The sequence below is a fragment of the Sciurus vulgaris genome (genome assembly GCF_902686455.1).
Source record: "Sciurus vulgaris genome assembly, contig: HiC_scaffold_578_arrow_ctg1, whole genome shotgun sequence".
Taxonomy (NCBI): domain Eukaryota; kingdom Metazoa; phylum Chordata; class Mammalia; order Rodentia; family Sciuridae; genus Sciurus; species Sciurus vulgaris.
This window is the reverse complement of record NW_027632446.1, coordinates 609-19,095: the sequence shown is the minus strand read 5'-3', so window position 1 is coordinate 19,095 and position 18,487 is coordinate 609. Positions and strand designations below refer to the sequence as shown.

The 18,487-nt window shown below is 32.8% G+C and overlaps 1 protein-coding gene across 1 annotated transcript; it reads right to left on the bottom strand.

The window, feature by feature from the left end:
• Positions 1–8,753: 8,753 nt before the first annotated feature.
• LOC306652776 (uncharacterized protein) lies at positions 8,754–17,855 on the bottom strand. Its single transcript, XM_079125486.1, has 2 exons — positions 17,706–17,855; positions 8,754–10,675 (listed from the first exon to the last, which is right to left on the bottom strand). Exons 1-2 carry the CDS (start codon positions 17,737–17,739, stop codon positions 9,249–9,251), a joined length of 1,461 nt encoding a protein of 486 aa, XP_078981612.1. The 5' UTR covers positions 17,740–17,855; the 3' UTR covers positions 8,754–9,248.
• Positions 17,856–18,487: the final 632 nt, after the last annotated feature.

The following is an 18,487-nucleotide window of genomic DNA, read 5'->3' as shown; positions in this document are numbered from 1 at the left end:
AACTTGTGATTCCCCTGCCTCAGTCCCCCGAGTGACTGGGATTACAGATATGTGCCACCAAGTCTGGCTCAGATAATACCTTTAAAACTTGCTTAAGTTACAACTCATCTCACAGCATTCATTTTAGTACTACTTCATCAGTTTAATTTCAAGATACCATTGTGAAGAATTTGGACTCTTGTTCACAAAAGGATTAAGGCAATAAATTTTACACCTACAGATCCTGAGGGTAATCAAATACACAAAATAAAACTTTGCTTTCTTAGAGTTGCTTGAACTAACAAGAGAATATTTCCACCACTGCCCCTACCTTTGTTGTACGAACTCAAAAAAATAATAATAGAGCAGGTCCTCCCCCTGATCTCCAGGGGATATATTCCAAGAACTTCAATGGACATCTGAAGACATGAACACTACCAAACCCCCTACAGTGATTTTTACTAGATAGACACAGAGTACTGGAGTTAAATCATCCTTCAAGTTTTGTGCTCTGATACCTCCTTTTCATTGCTCTCCATATGTTTGGGGCCATCATTAAGTAAAACAGGCTTATTTGAACACCAACATGTGATACTGAAGCAATCTGATAACATAAAGGTAACATATACAGTATGGAGACACCAGACAAAAACATGATTCATGTCCTTAGAGGGATGGAAGATTTCTTCCTGAGAGGCTGTCATGTGCCCAAGGCCTCATGCTGTTATGTGTCATAGTCAGGATTTCAACCCATGCACTCTGATGTTCAAGTTCACATTCTAAGCTACTATTTTGATCATTACCTCTTTTCAATGTTTACTTATTATATATTCCTAAAGTCGTTAAGAAGAATAGTAAGATAACAAAATTGTGCTAAATCAGGGACTTTTTCCATGAACAATTAAGAAATAGTATTTTTACTTTAAATTTAATCACAAGATGGTATTCAAAAATTCTATGAGTGCCATAATTCTTGGTTTCTGCACAAGATCAAGATATGACTAAACTGTTCTCAGGGCATACAAAATTTATTCAAATTCTTAAAGAGTAAGGCCATAGATGTAGTCAAAAGTCCAGGCACTGTATATTACTTCTGTATTAAATATTCAGAATGAACAAATTATTGAAACAAAGTTTCATGGTTTCTGGAGCTAGAGAAGAGTTATAAATTGGAATGACTACAAATGGGTACAGGGTTTTCCTTCAGAGTAAAGGAAAAAAAATTATAGACATTGATATAGGGGCACAACACTGTGGATAAGCTAATTCCCTAGAATTGGAACTGGACACTTCACAAAGAAATTTTATGGTGGATGGATTACAATTCAATAAAGCTCTTATAAACAACAACAAAAAAGAGTACATGAGATGAACTGCTCTGAGGCAGCTATAACCACACTCACTAGACCACATGCCCTAAAGAGTGATGCCTTTTTATTGTTTTTTTTATCTGCAGAGTCTATCATAAGGGGTGAGACTTACAGACTGAATAAAAAGTGCACACTGTGAATGGTCTTTGAAGCAAACACTGAAGCCATTAGAACTAGCTAGGCTTTGGTCAGCTCTGATTACAGTGAAGTATGAGCCCACATTAGAAATGATTTCACATGTATGAAATTTGGTAATTCACAAAAACTCACCTATCTGTCCCAGTTTTTGATAATTATACACACATATAAAAGTTCTATGAGGTCAGCAGGCTAGCTCACTATCCCTGAAGTTCAGAAAAGCAGAAAAGAAAATTTCTAGAACTTAGCAGTTTGTCCTGGAATCAGGCTGCAAATGGCATTACAACACCAGAGAGCAGGTACAAATTATCCTTTGCCATATTGCCACCCTTGTAGGAAAATGGAGATGAACCATGTCACAAGCATTCAGAAGATTGACCAGAAGGTACCATTCAAGGTCTCAGGTTTATCCCAAGATCCACTTCTATTATACTTTGGCTTTAAATCACCTGGTCATTTTCTATCCCTATCCAGTTATTCACAGCATCTGTTTGATAAGGCTTTCTCTATTTTCCTTCATAGTATGCCATGAATGATGAGAGTGATCATGCAGACAGCTAAGAAACATGACTCCACATTATTTGCATGGGTTGCATGTCTCCCACCCCTACTTCCAGATTCCATTGTCCTAAGGAAATGTCAGCCCCATCCAGTCCTTATCAGTGCTCCTATCAAAAAGATGTTTTTATGTTAGACAGTCACAAGACTGCTGTGCACTCACTTCACATGAAACAAGTGGAATCCCAAAATATTAAATTAGGATTTTCTAGAATCAGAAAATGAGTAAGGCCAACCACTGGGTCTCAAGGTCACTCTTCTCACTCTAACCCAGATTCTTTCCATATTCATTCAGCTCCAACACACTTCCCTTCACTCTGAGACAGTGATGTGCCTCATCCACTTCCAAGGGCTCTACCTCAGTGAGCACCCATCCTGTATATGAGCTTCCAAATACATCAGCTGTTTTCTTAAACTCTGAGTGGCCTATCTTTATCTCTTTAACATACTTGACCCTGCCCATGACCAAATTATTTTTTTCTTTCCAGTCTATAAACTTCTAGCAGACCTGACCATGAAGAGTTCCAATGCCCTAGCAAAGGACACACATCACCTTGAGCTCTAATTATAGCTCTTATCTTGGATTCCTTTTCTAGCAATGAGAGAACAGCCTCTCTTCACCTTCTTTATGTATGAGAATAAATTTGGTGGCCAATATTTCTCCCTGAACACCTAGGATACGAAGAGATAAGACCAGATCACCATGATGAAGTATTCTAAGTGCCAGTGCAGAATGAATCCTAGTGATCCTTGACTCTTCCTTAGTTGTGACAGCATCCTGAAGCATTATCAGAACTTGTGCTTAAGGGTCATGCCTAGGTCTACATCCAAATACATAAACTTGCAAAGTCTACCCAAATCCCTGGTACAACATGTCCCTGGCTAGGATCAAAACACATTTGCCTTTAAGGTAATTTGGAGCTTTAAGAGTTAAGTTTCATAGATTACATGAGCATAATTAGTTACTTGTTAAATGAGTGATAAGTGAATGAACAAATGATGAAATGACCTGTATGTGATGCTGAAAATACAAACATAAGGTGGTAAAAACTCACTCATATTTTACTGGGTAATGAATTGCACATGAGATGCACACTTGTGATGCATCTCTAATTACCCAGTCAATATTAGAATGGTTTGAGTCTCACAAGTACATTGTCACTGTGAAAGAAGGGCAGGGGAGGGTGAATGGGGCACAGTTCATAACACTCTCCAGAGCTAGGCAGAACTAAGCAAAGGATAAAAATTTATTTTGCAAAAACCACATAACAACAAAGTTCTGAAACAGATAAGGAGCAGGTGACAATGAATATTGTACACTCATGTCTAATTAGAGTGTAATCAGAAGTGGGCATAAAAACAATAATCTCACTACATGATGTTTATTTTAAAGTATGTTTTCCCACCTATGATTTTATTCAAAAAATAAATGCTTGCAGTCATATCTCCAAGAACATAGGAGGGCAGCTATTACAGCCTTCATTTGAGGTATCACATTATCTCAGCTTTGTTGAGGATAGTTATCTGACTTGACCAAGTTCACAGAACCACTATTTCAGGACTGAGATTAAAGATTTTTTTTCAGTGTACTTTATCCAACATCACCTTTCTAGAAGCCATATGCTATCTCATATGTTTATTTATTTATTCAAGAAATACTTATCTACTCATATGACAAATATTCACTGCTTACCATGGACAATCACTGGGGTTAAGTTGCTGGGTCATTTCTTTGCCTCCAGGTATTACAGTAATGCAAATAACCCAGGAATGCAATGGGTATAGACAGATAATAAAGCAATAAAGAATAATTATTTTATAGTACATGATATATGCACTTAAAAAGTCTCTTGCTTATGATTGTTGCCATTTCAAAACATTATGTGGACACAAATTTAAGAGTTCAGAACAACAAAGGTATGATTCAATTAACAAATTCCAGGATTGGCAACTTCAGAATTTATTGTTCATTAAAACTCTCCTCTTATTATCCTAGTTTAGTTTAATTAAAGCATTTATTTGTAATTAAGAGCAACTGACTGAAGATATATAATAGGCTAATATTTATTTAAAAATGCCTAATTGTCACTAGATCTGTGTATGTAAAATAAAGTGGCATTTTAATTCAAAAGAAAAATTCATACACAGATTACTAAACTGTTGTCATTAAACATTACATTGTCAACTAAAATGGAACCAAGTCATTCTAAGAACCAACTCTTCTATGACTGTTCATTTTGCACAAAAACTTTTCCTTACTTGACACACACCTTCAGTAGCAGCACAGCATCAGCTACCTGAAGACACCAAGAGAAGATACTAAAGACCTTAATCAATCCAAATGCACCAGTGAATAATGCAGTCCACAAACTTACTCATCCATGTACAGACAGGCAGTGCCTATGACCTGATCTAACACTGCCTGTGAGACAGAACTTCTCATACCCCCTGATGTCTAAGAAAGTATGCAGTTCTTATCATAATCTTGGTCACTGAGGCTTTCAGTATGCACAGTGGGATTCTGTGAAAAGCACAGGACAGGTAACTGAGTCAGCAGGCTGCACAATATATGTTGAACCAATTGACACATTAGAAGAAATGCCAGAAAAAGGGTTAAGAATGTATATAGTCAAAATGCCCTGTAAAGTAAAGTTTAATATAAGGAGTGAAATAAAAAAAAAAAAAAAAAAACAGGAAATGAAAGATCACTTCAGAAAAGAATTAGAAACTGTGAAAAAATACCAAGTAGGAAATTATGAAATGAAGGAATCAGTAAACCAAATCACGAATTCAATAGAAAACATCACCAACTGCCTAGACCACTTGGAACACAGAACCTCAAAGAAGACAAAATATATACTCTTGAAAACAAAGTCAACCACACAGACAAGATGCTATAAACCATGAACAGAACTTCCAAGATATATGGGATAACATAAAAAGAGCAACTTTAAGATTTATCAGAATAGACAAATGCATGGAGACAAAAACCTAAGGAATGCACAATGTTTTCAATGACCTAATAGAAAATTTCCCAAATCTAAAGAATGGTATGGGAAATCAAATACAACAGGCTTACAGAACCACAACTGTACAAAATTACAATAGAACATAACCAAAGTACATCATGAGAATGGCTGACATACAGAATAAATATAAAACTTTAAAAGTTGTGAGAGAAAGAAATCAAATTACATGTAGGAGAAAGCCAATTTGGATTTCAGCTGTTTTTTTTCAATGCAGCACTCAAAGATACTCAGATTGAAGGCAAAGTGTTGGGGGAAAAAATCATTTACATGAACTTCATAAACAAGTTGGTGTTTCCATCCTCATATCAGACAAAGTGAACCTCAAGTCAAAGTTAGAAGGGATGAAAAAGGACATTCATACTGCTAAGGAAATCACATATCAAGAAGACATAGCAATTGTAAATACATATGACCCCAAACTGGAGCATCTACCTACATCAAACAAATACTTCTCAAATTCAAGAATCAAAGACTACAAAACAGTAATACTGGCTTACTTTAACACAACTTTAACTCCACTGGATAGATCTTCCAAACAAAAAACTAAGTAAAGAAACTATAGTATTAAATAATACAATCAATAATTTAGACTTAACTGATATATATAGAGTATTTTATCCATCATTGAGCAAATACACTGTCTTCTCATCCTTCTCAGCAGCACATAATTTTTTTTCTAAAACAAACCATATATTATGCCTCAAAGTCACAATTAGCCAATACAAAAAAGAAATACTACCTTGCATTCTACCAGACCATAAATAGAATGAAACTAGAAATGCATTATAAATTAAAAATAAAAGGTAGTCCAACACGTAGAGACTAAGTAACATGCTGCTGAATGACAAATGGAAAATAGTAGAAATAAGGGGGAAATAAAATTGTACTTAGAGGTAAGTGACAACACTTATAGAACATGTCAAATTATCTGGGACAATATGAAGGAAGTACTAAAAGAAAAGTTCATTGCATTGAGTTCATCATTAAAAGAATTAAAGGCCAACAAAAAGATATCCTAACTTTATATCTCAAAGTCCTAGAAAAAGAAGGGCAAATCAACACCAAAACTAGTAAAAGACAGGGAACAATTAAAACTTGATTTGAAATCAATGAAATTATAACAAAGGAAACAAAGGAAATAATTTTAAAATAATGAGAAAAAAGAATCTTGGTTCTTTGAGAAAATAAATTAATAATATATTAAAAAGATGGTGGACCACAGTTCAATGGGGTTCATCCCAGAGTTGCAAGACAATTTCAACATATGGATATCCATAAAAATAATTCCACACATCAATAGATGTGAAGAAGAGAATTATGTGGCCATCTCAATACACGGAGAGAATTCATTTGACAAAATACAGCATCCATTTCTGTTTATAACATTAGAAAATCTATGGATAGTAGGAACATACCTCAACAAAATGAAAGTCATCCATGCTAAGGCAAAGGATAACATCATTCTAGATACACAAAAAATGAAGCCTTAGCCATGTAAACTGGAAGAAGATATGAATGCTCTCTTTTAACACTTCTATTTGACATAGTCCTTAAAATTTGAGCCAGAGTTAATGGAAAGATAAAAGAAATTAAAAAGACATGAATAGGAAATAAAAATTCAGTATATCACTATTTGCCAAAGACATGATTCTACATTCAAAAGACACAAAAACTCCATCAGAAAACTTCTAGACCTTACAAGGAAAATCAGAAAAAAATAGCAGAATATATAATCACTATACATAAATACATTTCTATACATCAGTGATAAATCAACATTCAAAATAGATGCAAAAAATTAAATATTGAGAATAAACTTAATAAAAGAGGAAAGACCTCTACAAGGGAAGATATGGAATGCTAAATAAGAAAATTGAGGTAATCCATAGAAAATGAAAAGACCTCTCACGCACTTGGATAGGCAGAATTAATATTGTCAAAAGGGCCAAAACTGTTACAGATTTAATGCAATTTCTACTAAAATTCCAATGACATTTTTCACTGAATTAGAAAAAGCAATCATAAAATTCATTTAGAAAACTAGAGATCCAGAATAATCAAGGCAATCCTTACCAAGAAGAATAAAGCAGGAGGGCTCACAATGCAGATTTACAGAGTAATGGTAACAAAAATGGCATGGTATTGGCACCAAAATAGACACAGACTAGGTACATAAGACACCTAGACAAAACAAATAAATAGGGTTATCTCATACCAAACAAAGGCACCAAAAACACACATTGAAAAAAGATAGCCTATTAAAATAAATGGTGCTGGAAAAAATGGAAATTCATATATAGCAAAATGAAACAAAAAATCTATTTCTAACCCTGTGGAAAAATCAACTTAATGGTTATTAAAGATGTAGGCACCTCAACAGAGACCCTGCACTGAATAGAAGAAAAAGTTGAACCAAATCTACCAAGTCAGACCATGTCTAAGCTGACATGTTGGACCGTGTCAGCTTAGAAACTGACCTCATTAACAAATACTTGTAAGAATCAAGAAACAATAAATTGGATGGACTCAAAATAAAAGCCTCAGTAAGGGAAACAATTAATGACATGAACAGAGGACCTACAAAATGAGAGAAAATATTTTCCATATAAACCTTAGATAAAGCAGTAATCTACCAGATATATAAAAAACTCAAAAACTTAACAGCAAAGAAACAAATAACCCAATCAATAAATGGATAATGAACTGAACCAACAATTCACAGAAGAAAAATACAAATGATCAGGTAACATATGAAAAAAATTTTCATCATCTCTAGCTATTAGAGAAATAACAGCTCAAAACTATTCAAAGATTATGTTTGATTCATTCTGTCTGATTACACAAATGGTATGCCTTTACTCCATGTACAAACAGAGAAACAACATGTATCCCATTTATTTACAATAAAAAAATTAGATCTTACAAAAAACTATTCAAAAATTATATCTCACTTCTATTAAAATGAGAATTATCAAGAATAAAAGCAACAAAAGTTTTGGCGAGGATGCACGGGAAAAGGACACTCATACATTGCTCATGGAACTGCAAGTTGATTTAACCATTCTGGAAATTTTATTGAAATTTCTAAAAAAATTTTGAATGAAACCATCATTTGACCCAGTTATCCCACTCTGGTTTTACTCTCAAAAGTCTTAAAACCAGCATACTACACTGACTGAGCCACATCAATTTTTATAGCAGCTCAGTTTACAATAGCTTACCTAGATACCCTTCAACAGATGCATGGATAAAGAAAATTTAGTATATGCAGACAATGAAATCTTATTCAGACAAAAAGAAAATTGAAATTATGGCATTTGTTATTAAATAGATGGAGGTAGAGAATACCACAGTTAAGTGAAATGAGCAAAAACCACCATAAAAGGTCAAATGTTTTTTTCTGATAGTCAGATGTTGATCCATAATGTGGGGGGAATGAAGTCCTGTGACTGTGCATAAGGGAGTGAGGAAAAATACATCACTGTAAAGAGGGGACGGACAGTGAAATGATTTGAATATTTTTACCCTGTACGCATGCACTATTACACTCCCATTGTGTGCAACATTTTTAGCCCATGCAAGGAGAATTGATGCTCCTTTTCTGTACAATTTGTCTGAATGCCTTCTACTGTCATATGTAACTAATTGGAAACAAATAAAGCTAATTTTTAACAAATAGTTGTTTGCCACATTATTTTTATTTATAGGACTTCTTTCCAGTATGATTTCTCTGCTAATGAGAAAGGAACACTTTTCCATTAAAAGTTTTGTCACATTTTTGCATTTGCACAGCTTCTCTACACTATGATTTTTCTGGTGGTGGATTTGGCATCCTTTTTTATTAAAAAAACATGTAACAGTCTGCACATTCTTAAGACTTCTCACTGGTATTAATTTACTGGTGTTGAATAAGGTATGATGCTCAAATAAAAGCTTGGTAATATTCTGTACATTTGTAGGGTTTCTCTCCACTATGAATTCCATGGTGTTGAATAAGGCTTGATTGTGCATTAAAGGCTTTGCCACACTTTACATTTGTATGACTTCTCTCCCGTATGAATTCTCTGGTGTCCAGTAAAATGTGATCTCTGATTAAAAGGTTTGCCACCTTCTTTACATTGGTAGGGCTTCTGTCCAGTATGAATTCTCTGATGGCAGATAAGGTCCGAGTTTTTTATAAAATGGTTTGCTGCAAGTTGTACATTAGGTAGGGCTTTTCTCCAGTATGAATTCTCTGGTGGTTAATAAGTCTTGACTTCTGAGTAAAAGCTTTGCCACATTCTTTACATTCATAGGCCTTTTCTCCAGTATGAATTCTCTGGTGCTGAGCAAGGCTTGACCTCTGATTAAAAGCTTTGCCACATTCTTTACATTCATAGGACTTTTCTCCATTATGAATTCTCTCGTGTTGAGCAAGGCTTGACCTCTGATTAAAACCTTTACCACATTCTTTACATTTGTAGGGCTTCTCTCCAGTATGAGTTCTCTGGTGTTGATTAAGGTGTGATCTCTGATTAAAACTTTTGTCACATTCTTTACATGTGTAGGGCTTCTCTCCAGTATGAATTCTCTGGTGTTTAATAAGGTGTGATCTCCAATTAAAACTTTTGTCGCATTCTTTACATTGGTGGGGATTGTCTCCAGTATGAATTCTCTCATGAGTAATGAGGTATGATTTTCTATAAAATGGTTTGTTGCATGTTGTACATTTGTAGGGCTTCTCTCCAGTATGAGTTCTCTGGTGTTGAGTAAGGCTTGACCTCTGATTAAAAGCTTTGCCACATTCTTTACAATTATGGGGCTTCTCGCCAGTGTGAATTCTCTGATGAGTAATAAGGTGTGATTTTCTATAAAATGGCTTGTTGCATGTTGTACATTTGTAAGGCTTCTCTCCAGTATGAGTTCTCTGGTGTCGAGTAAGGAGTGATCTCTGATTAAAACTTTTGCCACATTCTTTACATTTGTAGGGCTTCTCTCCGGTATGAATTATTTGGTGTTTAATAAGGTGTGATCTCCAATTAAAACTTTTGCTGCATTCTTTACATTGGTAGGGCTTCTCTCCAGTATGAATTCTCTGATGAGTAATAAGGTCTGATTTTATATAAAATGGCTTGTTGCATGTTGTACATTTGTAGGGCTTCTCTCCAGTATGAGTTCCCTGATATCGAGTAAGGTGTGATCTCCGATTAAATCTTTTGCCATATTCTTTACATTGGTAGGGCTTCTCTCCAGTATGAATTATCTGGTGTCGAGTAAGGTGTGATCTCCGATTAAAATTTTTGCCACATTGTTTACATTGGTAGAGTTTCTCTTGCTTATGAACACTCTGATGGCAAATGAGGTGTGATTTTGCATTAAAACCTTTGTCATGTGCTATACCATTGTAGGGCTTCTCTCCAGTATAAATTCTCTTCCAGTGAATTAGGTCTGCTTTCTGATAATATGATTTGTGATGTTCACTTTCATTTATAGTTTTCCATATTGTCATCTGTTGTAAGTTGTCAAGGTCACAATTTCCATATTTTTCATTAATCACTTTTTGAAATACATGTCTTATGCTGTGGTCTGGTAAAAATTCTTGGGTATCCTGAGAAGTCATTGCTGAAATGAATGAAAATTTTACAAAAATTACTTAGAAGACTTGGATAAATATATTTTGCAAGCATAAATTATATTTATATTTGCAAGAAATTATAGCAATGTTAGCAATATCAGAACATCAGAAGTGTAGCAGATTAGTAAATCCAATGCCGTCATTACTAGAAAAACATGTTACATAAAAATGTACGTACACAATTATGCTGTTACCCAAATTATTGTAAAAAGCAGTGTACCAAGATAACTATATTACTAGAAATAGCAATATAGTAGAGGAAAGAAATTTATCTTTTAACTACCATAGTATTTCCTCTTTTCTAATATAGTACTGGGCAATAAGGGAAAAAAAATCTACAAGCTACCATCACTCTCAGTTAAATAAACCAAATAAAAAACACTACACAAACATTTCTGACTTTTTTGAAGACTGTGTGATAATTGTTTTCTGTCTCCCAAGATACAGAGATCTGGAGGTAACAGGTAGCTTTTGGGTGCAAAAACAATGGATATTCAACAAATTTAATGAAGGTAGTGAATATTAAAGAAAAACAGAAAAAATTAAATGAGAAAAACATATACATGTCTAGAAGATTATGCAAAAAAAAAAAAAAACTTGAAGAGGCAATAAAAGCCTTGTAGAACCTATGTCAATATTACTTGGAAAAAGACAACACATGGAAATCAAGACAAATAAAATGCATTTTTATATTTGTATTATTTGCTGATTTTTTATTGACAAATTCAACTTTGCATACTTACTTATTATATCATTGTATTGTAATGTATTTATACATTACAATAGTGAAATAACACATGTAATATTAGAAATACAAGTATTATTTTGTATAATTTTCAGTTTTGTGTTTACAAATATTACATTTGTTCCATTAGTAATTTTCAAGACCATATTATGTAACAGTCACCATATGCTACAGAAAAACTCTTGATCACATTTTTCCCATTGAAATAATGATCTGTAGATTCTGAGTAACAATATAAAAACCCATCACAAAACACAGTACCTGGTGACCACAATTACACTCTGAATTTCTTTCACATGTGGATCAGATGCTCCTGCAACTGACTTTTTGTATCTACTGCATTTCACATAGAACAAAGTCCTGCATATTAATCCTATATCACTTTAACTGACAATATATTTTATTTTATAGCAAAATAGTAATAGCATATGAATACCACATTTTTAATCCCACAGTCATTGATGGGCACATAGGTTTATTTTATAACTTGAATATTGAGAGCCATGCTCTTTGCACTGAACACAATACTGAGGATATGTCTTCAACATTCTAATTTAATTTCCTATGGATATACATTTAGACTGATATTTCTGGATTGTGAAGTCATTCTACTTTTATTTTTTTCATATGTGATATTTGAGATAAAGCCCAATGGTGCTATACCACAGATCTACAACAAAAGGCATTTTAAAACTGTGTGGGACACATTGTTTCTAAATTTCTGTGACTTGCCTCAAACTTGAAATCCTTTTGCATGGCCTCACAATTAGCTGGGATTTCAAATATGTAGTTTGAAACTGTACTTGACTTTTTGAATTTATTTTAAATCTTCCATACTCTTTCCAAAATGACTCTATAATCTACCGTTGACTGTTTTTATAAAATGTAAAAATCAATTAAAACTAGTACAACACATAAAGACAAAGGAAATCAGGTCTAAATTAAAATAATGAACCAAAATATTAGGAATGGAACATTAGATGAGTGAGTTATAAGTTACTCAAAGCATGCTGAATAATGATTCCTAGGAAGTTTTGTGAGTCAAATTCAGAGAAAAAATGCTAATACAAATAATGATAAATTCTGCGTGAAGAAATCCTTAAGAAAAATAGAGAGAGGCAGGAATTGTGTGTAAATCTGTAATACTAGCAACATAGGGGAGGATAAGTAAGGAGGACCTTCAGTTCAAAGCCAGTCTTAGCAACTTATTGAGATACTGTGAAAAATTAAAAACCTGTATAATATATAAAGGAAAGTGACAATAAAAATATAGAAAGGGAAGTGTGAGATAAATCAAAGTATGCCACTATGAAAAACAGTGAATCATAATTTAAAACATTGAGCAAATTAGAAAAAAAATTATAAGAAATAAAGAAAGTAACTTACAAACTAAGAGTAATTAGTTCTTCACTTTTCAAATTGTATTTGATTACTAATGCATTATTATGAAAAAAATCATAAACAACTTGGCCAACAAAATTAAATCTAAAAGAAGAAACTGCCATATTAGTTGTGGCAGAGGAAGAGTGACCAGAAATGGAGCATGCCTACTCTAGGAGCCTTTTGTGATCCTCCAGCCCCAGGCTGCTGGGTAAGATGCAGTTCCCAGGGAAAGATCAGTCTCTTCCCTGCAGATTCCCAGAATTCCCACTGTGACTGCCCAAGGGTTGACCTAGGCTGTGAAGGATTGAGAGATTTACCTGCATGACCTGATAGTTGCATTAACCTTTCTGATCCCAGACCCAGGAATCCTTGTGTGTCAAGTCTCCTGGCCCAATACTGTCCATCCTAGCCAAAGCTAGTACTGAAAAAATGGCACCATTGGGTGGTTGGGGCTTGGTATTTCAAAAATAATTGTGGTCAACTTAAAATGCTGAGTCCAGAAGGGGGACAAATTAATGACATAAAGTTTGTCCAATCAGCACAGACTGGGGCCATCTGTGTCCACTATGTGTAAGTTCCACTTGATGACACCTTGTCCTGAGAAGGCAAACACAAATCTTATCCATCCCAGAAGGTGAGCAAAGCTGTGGAGCATGATTTGTGGAACAGTGAACACCTTTGGACAGTTGTGGTTTTTTCTATCAAAGAAAGAAACTGCAAGGTAAGAAACTATATGAGCTATTGGAAATGTCCAATACCCTTCAGGAAGATTTACAGGGCATTTATAGAAGACCTGTATATATATTATGAAAAAGTTTTTCTCATCTTGTCCTGCAACCTATTAAAACTTGTGCTATATCTGCACATTCTAAATTTTAAAGAGGTTACTTATATATATTGCAGTTAGAATATAAGGATATGTAAATACCTATTTGGTTTAAAAAGTCAGACATATCCTCTGGAAATGATTTTGAAAGGAGTTGTTAGACCACCTCTAGCAGTGACATTGTCCACATTTATTCAGAGGTAAGAGGACATGAAGAAAATTTGAGCATGAGTAGGGAGGATCCTGGGCAAGACTGGTTATGTGTAAAAGACATTTTTTATATTATAACCATTTCTCATTTCTTGGTGTGTGCATTTTACTACTCATTCCTGTATATATATTTGAAAATGCTGAATTTTTTTTTAGAATTATCAACATTTTAGATAAACTAAATTAAAAGTAGAAGCAATAAAATATAAAACATTTTATAAGTTAATTTTAAAAATTCTATGTAATGTTTTGTGGAGGGTAATAACCAAAATCCCTGTTGAGTAATAAGCATTGTATGCTGGTTCTCTGGAGCACCATGTCAGTGTGCTTACAATGATGCAAAAGTAACTATTGTTAATACGTGTGTGGGCTTTGTTTTATATTGCACTTTATGTAGAATATATTAGGGATGAATGAGTTCTTATCTACATGCACCTTTTTTAGATGCTAAAGATGTTGCCATTGATGACAAAAGTAGAATCAGTAAACAAAATTTTGTATGTTTTGTTAAAGTTTTAATGAAGGATTTTCTTCTCAAAATTGGAGCATTATATCAGACTGGGTTGCTGAAGGACAAGAATACTCATATTTTAAAGACATCTTTAAATTAGAACTATTGTTAAATGTTTGTACTTCCTTCAATACTGAATGTACACAGTGGAAAATTGAGTTTTTATTTGAAACCTCTGGTCTGTATAGATGTTTAGAAATCCTGGTGAATGTAAAAAGTAGAGGTAGTAATGTATCAATTCATAAATCTGTATGTTCTCTCTGATATGTGAGGCTAACACAATAAGTTAGGGGAGTGTAGAATAAAGTTTAAATGGATTAAATAAAGTGGAATTAAAGACAGGAAGTGGTGATGGGTTTAAGAAAAGCAACAGACTGAAACAGACATAACTTCTCTAATGCTCATATATGAATACATAGGCAGTGTAACTTCACATTGCAGACAACCCCAAACATGGGAAGTTATACTTCAAGTATAACTTAATACTTCATGTATAAAAAGAAGAAATTAAAATTAATAAAGGAAAATAATAAATCTAAAAGAAATAAAAATATATTCAATCTACTTGGAACTCTATATCTAAGGAAACATGTAGAATGAAAGCAAAAGATAAGAAGAGCATTACATAAAAATTTGACCAAAAGAAAGTTTGCTTGGCCAAATTATGATATACAAAATTTAATGCAAGAAGTTACATGAGATAAAATTTTAACAAAAAGCTTTGAAAGAGGCAAAGTAGAATATTTTATGAAGATAAAAAAGAGGTTTTTATAGAATACTGTAATAAAAGTAAATATAGTTTCAACTCACATTGTACTTCCAAGAAATTAAAAGTTAAGGTTAACAAATTAAATAAAGAAATGGAAAGCAACACTTTAATACTAGGATACATCAATCCATACTTGCTGTAAAGGAAGTCAAACAGAATGGTAATTAAAAACAGAAGACTATGAAAATAATTTAAACATATATGACTTTTATGCTAATTGTTCTCAATAGTATATGAAATATTTAATTCAATAAACCAGCAGGAAAGGAAAAGACTAAAGGTTAATAGGTATGTAAATATTAAAATTATTTTTGATCAATAGAATAAAGTTAAAAATCAAAACGTGGAAAGGATATTCAAAAATCCACACACATGTGGCAATTGATTGCAGAAGGTTGAATATGATCATTTTCCAGAATGGAAAGATTAAATTAAAAGACCTTTGTACTCCTCAAAGTTACCTGGAGACACCATGTAAATCTCTGTTATATTTTGCAGAGAAAAGAAAACAACTGATATTTGAAATTTTATGGAATCTCAAAGTATTATGATATATCAAAAATATTCAAAATAGAAACAAAATTGGGAGAAAGTTGTTTCATAATTTAAAAACATTAAACACTACAATATTCAATTGGCAATAGTGACATCAATTAAGACAGAAGGACATAGTGAATTTTGACTTTAATAAATTCTTGAACATATACCAGATAAGATAGTTGAACACCAATGTTTGTTATAATATTGTTCAACAGAGCTGCCATGGGGAAGCAATATCCCTTGAAATGAGTGAATGGAGAAATTTGGAATATAGAAACTGCATAATATTTTTCAAGTTAAAAGTAATACATTTTTGCAAAATCTGTAATCAGGATAAATCCTCAGTACATTTTGATAACTGAAATATGTCACTACCACAAAGAAAAATATAGCAGAGCTATACTTAAATAAGACACCAAAAAACAAAGAAAAAATACTTCTGATCAGAAATGAAAAGGACATTATTGATGAAAGAAGACAGAAATGAGTGCTTGTTTACATGGAAATTGATTTATTGACTTTTGGGATGTAAACCTTCTACAGATATATTACATCACAACTTGAATTAACATTGCTGAACAGTATATGTGATATATTGGGGAGATCAAGCACGGTTTTGTGGTTTTGATCACAAATAGAATTTCAGAACCACATAAAAATAAAAACAATAGTAAAAGGTTTGAAAGTTAAATTTAAAATGCTATGGTCTTTATCCTGTAAATAAGAACAAATTCATAAATATATAGATAAAGGGCATGCATAAAATCTGCATATAATCCAGAATTATTAGTGTAGTTCTGAGGCAGGAAATTTATAATCTCAAGGCCATCCTCAATAACTTTATTTGATAGAAAGGGGTTGGGGTGTAGCCCATTAATAGAGTACCCCTGGATTCTATCACTATTACATTAATGATGGAAAATATTCATTACTATGTATATAGACAGGACAAAAAACAATATAAATAAAATATAACACTCAATTAGAATGGTCTATTATTTATAGAGACAAGGTAAAGCACATATAATTTTTGTCAATAGAAACAAAAATCATGCATATATTAATTTCAATATTGTATTAACTTCTGAAGTAATAGAAATTGCCATATATTCATAAAATATAGCAAAAAATAAAACAGTAATATGTGAAGAGAGAAAACTTGTTTGACACCATGAAATCTACCCCATAAAATGACAGAAAAAGGGAAAGGAAAATTTAACCAACAATTTATATATAACCATAGATATATTATTTACAGTTTCATATAACCACAAATTTCAACTATCCCTATGTACCAACAAAAAGTATTTATTGTAAATCTTTACTTTCTCTTCACAGAAAATCCTTTACAAGTATTTACAAAGGGCATGTATAAAGTAATTTTAATAAATAAATATATAAATAATGTTGAACGGATTTAGGATATTAATTTTTTGCAATTGTTTGACCTAGAATTCTCCAAAAATGTGCATATACCACGTGGAGACCCACAAATAACAGAAGATCTTTTAGATCATGCTGACACACACTGGCAAAGAGGAGTTTGGTTGATTAATTTAAATGAACTGGGACATCACTAAAGAGAAATAGAAGATTTGAAAAAAATTGAAAACTTGATAAACAAAGGACAGTATATGTTCAATGACAACAGGAGAAATCAATCTAAACTTTTGAAAAATCTTTTCTGTCTGATAACTTCTACATCAACATTTTGAAGTTTGAATTCCTCCTTGACCTTTGGAACTCTAAACTGTGCCTTCTGCTATGTCAGGACACAATATTTTATATCACTGAATTATTCTCAGTACCACTTTTCTAAAGCAAAAGATATATAACCTACCAAGAAAGGGAGAGATTAAAGATGAAAAGGAATGTCTTTAACATTTTATCTGTACCAAAATATGTTCTTTTATTTCATGAAAGCACAAATATGAAACACATTCTTGTAGAGAAGTTCCCAGAAGTTATTCTGCAAGGGAAGAAAATTAAATAATTATAATTAATTAAAAAGTATGAAGGGAAGTTATGCTTACTCAGGAAGACCAAGTTTCTGTAATTCTCAAACATCACATCTCTATATAAGTTTTGTTGAGCTGGCTGAAGGTATTCCCACTCCTCTTCAGTGAAATCAATGGCCACATCTCTGAATGTCAACAGATCCTGAAATAATAGGTAAATAAATAGTACACTGAATACTTGATCATTAACAGATGTTTTAATTTAATGAGAGTAGACTCCTATGGAGGTGATAACTTTAATTATTTATTAATATACTTCTATACACAGTGATACTCTTATATACCTCTGAAGAAAAATAGACATAAGTCCAAAAGAAGGATAATAATTTCACTTTTATGAAATAAAATATAAAACTGAGGCATCAACACAAGAATATAGATTTTGTAATTTTATTTATCATGAACTAATTTGTACATATCTCTCAGATGAGAAAGTTATGGTAATTAATATAGGGGATCCTCAGATATAACTGCACAACCATGAACCAGAGATTTACTGAAATGAAGAATCTGATTCAACAGTTCTGTGATGGAACAGTTTTCTGAAAATGTACCAATTTCTCTAGTTATTCCAGAACCAATAGGATTAGAGAAACTTTTGAAAGGCAATGAGGTTGACTACTTAAAGGAAATATTTACTAGTGAATTTGAGTTACAATTTTATGGTATTTATGTCTGTCATTAAAATATCAAGTGGAAACAATCCCATTTGGATATTTTATGCTTTCTTTTTCAACTTCAAACTTATTTTAATATATAAAATGAAATTTCATACATTTATGCAACAAAGTTTTGGT